Source organism: Octopus bimaculoides, chromosome 11 (assembly GCF_001194135.2).
Source record: "Octopus bimaculoides isolate UCB-OBI-ISO-001 chromosome 11, ASM119413v2, whole genome shotgun sequence".
Classification (NCBI taxonomy): Eukaryota; Metazoa; Mollusca; class Cephalopoda; order Octopoda; family Octopodidae; genus Octopus; species Octopus bimaculoides.
In genome coordinates, this window is record NC_068991.1 from 60,478,832 (window position 1) to 60,483,084 (window position 4,253).

The window sequence follows — 4,253 nt, forward strand, 5'->3', positions numbered from 1 at the left end:
AAATACAAAAAAAGGGGTTTTGTATGATTGTGTATAGAGGAATATATTATTTTGTTTAAAAGAGTTCCAACTCTGTCTGTTTTTTATGTTTTATTTATATTCTTGTAAAATTAATGTGGGATATAGAATATGGAATATACAATATATAATATAAAAATGGATATATATATATATATATATATACACATGCACACACACATATATGTGTGTGTTTGTGCATTTACTCAACTGCCTGGCAACCAGAGTTGGGATTTTTTTAGGTACTTGAAACTTAGTGGTTCAGCAAAAAAGACTGATGAAATAGTCACAACTTTAAAATAATAACGACTTGGAATGATCTGTTCCACTAAACTTTTCAAGCTGGTACACTAGGAGGGTCACAGGCCAAATGACGCAAACAAGTAAAAGATAATAGATGGCTTAGTTGTTATGGTGTTTGACTCATGATCAAAATATCATGAGTTCAATTCCTGAACTAGACAGCACACTGTGTCTTCAGACAAGGCACTTTACCTCATGTTACGTGAGTCTACTCTGCTGAAATTGCGTACCAAGTGAATACTGGTTCAACCCCCACTCTCTCTCCCCTCCTAGAAACCACATTCTCGATTCTTTGCTGAGTCATGTGTGGAAGAGTCAAGATGATGTCTATACCTGCTCACAACTACACAGGCGTCTAAAACAATTAATGAAAGCATGGTACTTAGATATATAACATACATAGAATGTCATACCTTGAGAAATTTTTCTTTACTGACTCCAGTTCGGTTTGAATTTTTGGCTAAATCCAAGGCTTCTGTAACTCTTTTATCTGCAAGCAATGCTTGGATCTGAAAGGACAAAAAAAAACAAAAAACAAAAAACAAATGAATAATATTTTGGGAATATTAACACATATAGTATTCAACATTGGGTAATGACCGAACGAATACGATCGTGAATACATATTGCTGAAATAAGGTTCCTCCATAGAGTCTCTGGAATAATGTTACTTGACAGGGTGCAAAGCTCAGAGATCAGGGGGACACATTGAGATTTCACAGTTCTGACACCACTGACATGTGGCTTTAATTGGAAAATGATTTCTGCAAGTCAAGCTAAGCCAAGCCAAACCAAGTAGCAGAAGACCTATGAGCGGACAAGCATAAGCTGGTTGAATAATATCTATAGTCTCGGTTGATCATGCTTGATCATACTGTGATTGCTTTGGGTAGCACTGACCATGTCCTTTGGTACCAATGCTAAGTTTGTGTGCGTAGGCGTGTGTGTATTCTTTTTTGTTGCTTCTGTTCTCAGCGTCATTATTGTTGTTGTTGTTGTTGTTGTTGTTGCTACTGAAATTTTTTGCTCATATATATATTTCTTTCATCTTTCTAGAGAATTTCCTGAGGAATTTTACGACCAGCTTCATAGAAAAATGCTTTAAGTTTTTTTAAGTTTTTTTTCTTTGTTCTTGTTTTGATAAATAAATTAGTAAATAAATTTGTAAAGACAGCATCTCTAGCAACATTTTTCAGCGTGTTTTTTAAACAAGGTTCTAAGCCTGAGTCCACCATTGCACAAGGGTCCACATTGGAAACTACTGGTCGAAAACACTACACTGCATCCATGAAGCCCAGAAATTTTATATGAATTCTAGCTGAGAACCCCTGGTATAGTAGAAGGCATTTACTCAAGGTGCCACACATTGGAACTGATGATGACAGCAAGAATGGCAATGACAACCACTACAGAATTGTAACAAGCCCAAACTACAACCTACACATTATCTGTTGCTCTCTCACCCTTCTATCTACTGCATTATTATTCCACTACTTTTCACCTTATATCTGTACTGTTAGCCATTACTTACTCTCTATTACCTCGCCCCCCCCCCTCCACTCTCATGTGTATCACTGACTGACTGACTTCATCATTCTACTTCCACTTCTCAACCTTATCTAGTTTCTGCACTTTTTACCCTCCCTTCCCTATTTTGCTTTCCATCTATTAATCATGAAATTCAGTCCAGCCAAGGAGATATAAACATCTAGTAATGGACCAAGTAAATAAAAAAAATTCATGTAGTACTTACCTGTTTTTCCCAAGCTACTGGTACCAAGGCATAGATCTCCTTACTAGAAGACACAAAAATTCGTCCATCAAAATCTCCCAGCAGACATCCACCTTGGAATGGTATGGCTTGTTTCTGCTGTTGGTCAAGAATACTGCAACAAATAGTTAGCAGAACGAACATTAGAATTTGAATGATTGATCAATCAATCAATCAATCAATCAATCCAGCAATCAATGAATCAATCATTTATTCATTCATTCATTCATGGAATGTCAAATGAGGCCACCATAAAGGAACATCTGCACATCACTGGATTATAGTGATAAATGCTTGCACAACACAGATACCACTTTATGTAATCAATGAGGTGATAATGGTTTGATCAAGGATGCTTCCAAGTAGTTTTGTAGTGGTTGGGGAGTTGGAAAATAGTATTAGTAATCAAAAGTCCATACCCACTGCAAAGCAATAGCAGCAGATGGCTGTTTGAATTTGCCTTGCCTACCCCCATGCTTTCCTATTACATCACCCCATATGGATGTGTCACAGCCTACATGTGCATTGAAAGGAGAAATTTATCATGGATGGAAATACTTCTCAAGTGGTTATGTAGCTCAGAATAGAATTGCTCTTTGACTATTTCATTTGAGTTCACAGTTGGAGCATAGCAGCTGAAAATAGTTGCATATTTATTTTTGCCAATGCAGATATGCAATGCCATGAAACTTTCACTAATGCCAACTGGCAGAGATTCAAGTTGTTTCACCAGGTCATTCCAAATAGCAAACTCAACACCTGCCTCTTTCTTTACTTCCTAAGGATTACCCATCCAGTAAAATGTGTATCCACCATCAACTTCCTGTAGCTGACCACAATCTTAGCAGACTGTGATAAGCTAGGAGAAGGAAATCTGGTTTCTGAAAGAGCTGCTATTCTGATGTTTTTTTCCTTCAAGACATGGGCAACCAAAGTAGTCCTAGATTCTATATTTTTCTTGCTATCCTGAAGAATTCTCACAGTCCAAGATGCAATAAAGAGATTTTTGTTTTCAATCTGCTAAATTCCCTGGTGCAGATTTGGGTGCTCAGTCATTTGCACCTAATAAGAAGGAGCAATGCAAGTAAATAATTTTTGGGTTGCATTTTCTTGACACCTCCTCCATAGGAGAAAAGCAGTGTCATCATAAACCGGGTTGTTTTGTTGTGCAAAACAGACACAAATTACACAATTAACCACAGATATTGTGTAAAGTGGAAATCTATCTTTCACAACCTATGTGCAAAGTTCAAGCTAAGAACTTCCAGTGACATCCTTCACCTGTTACCATCACAATCCCTTTATCGTCATAAGACTTTTAGTGGAAGGAGGAGATACACTCTCACTATCAAAACATGACAGTGGTATCTGATGACAGCATTTTACTGAACTACCTGCACATGGTTTTGTTTATAGTGGTCACTGCTTGTGCAGCACAATACACACTCTCTCCATCAAAAAAGCATTTACCTTTACTGGTGCACAGTGTACCAAGTGTCAGATGCTAAATTGATCACAGATTTGAGATCACAGTGGCCTTCTCCTAGTTTAGTTGCTCAAAAGCTACAGAGCCAAGACTGCCCTACGAGTAAGTAGATATTGATGGTGTACATCAACTAAAAGGACTGTCAGCAACTACAAACCTGGTTTTATATCAGAGCTTTCCTTTTCCTAGATGGATTGTCCTCACCATGGCTAAGGAGCCCCATCTGCCCCATACATATATATAAATGTAAAAAAAAATGAGATTTAAGAATATAAATAAGATATATAAAGCAATATATACATATGTACAAATGTACGCATTCTGTTGGATGATGATTGAGTACTCATGAGTTCCTCCACTCTTTGATGTTTTTTTTTTTGTCCCACAGGGTGCCCAACAAACACCCTCCCCACCAAGCAAGCTCAGTGGGGTTGCCAGTTTAGTTGCTAACAGCCCGACCATGCAACAGGACCTGATAAATATATATATATATATCCTTACACATGTGTAAGGATTTTCGAGCGAGATCATTGCTAGTGCCCCTGGACTGGCTCTTGTGCGGGTGGCACATAAAATACACCATTTTGAGCGTGGCCATTGCCAGTACCACCTGACTGGCCTTCGTAGGATTTTCGAGCGAGATCGTTGCCAGTATCCCTGGACTGGCTCTTGTGC

At 38.0% G+C, this 4,253-nt stretch overlaps 1 protein-coding gene across 1 annotated transcript in view; it reads right to left on the reverse strand.

Moving 5' to 3' along the window:
• The window catches only part of LOC106883360 (transforming growth factor-beta receptor-associated protein 1), an 80,572-nt gene that overhangs the window by 38,303 nt on the left and 38,016 nt on the right, over positions 1-4,253 (reverse strand). Inside the window, exons 9-10 of the mRNA XM_052971885.1 lie at positions 2,075-2,207; positions 735-830 (exon numbers count right to left, since the gene is read on the reverse strand). Of these exons, the coding sequence (XP_052827845.1) occupies positions 735-830; positions 2,075-2,207 (229 nt within the window). The remainder of the gene's footprint in view (positions 1-734; positions 831-2,074; positions 2,208-4,253) is intronic.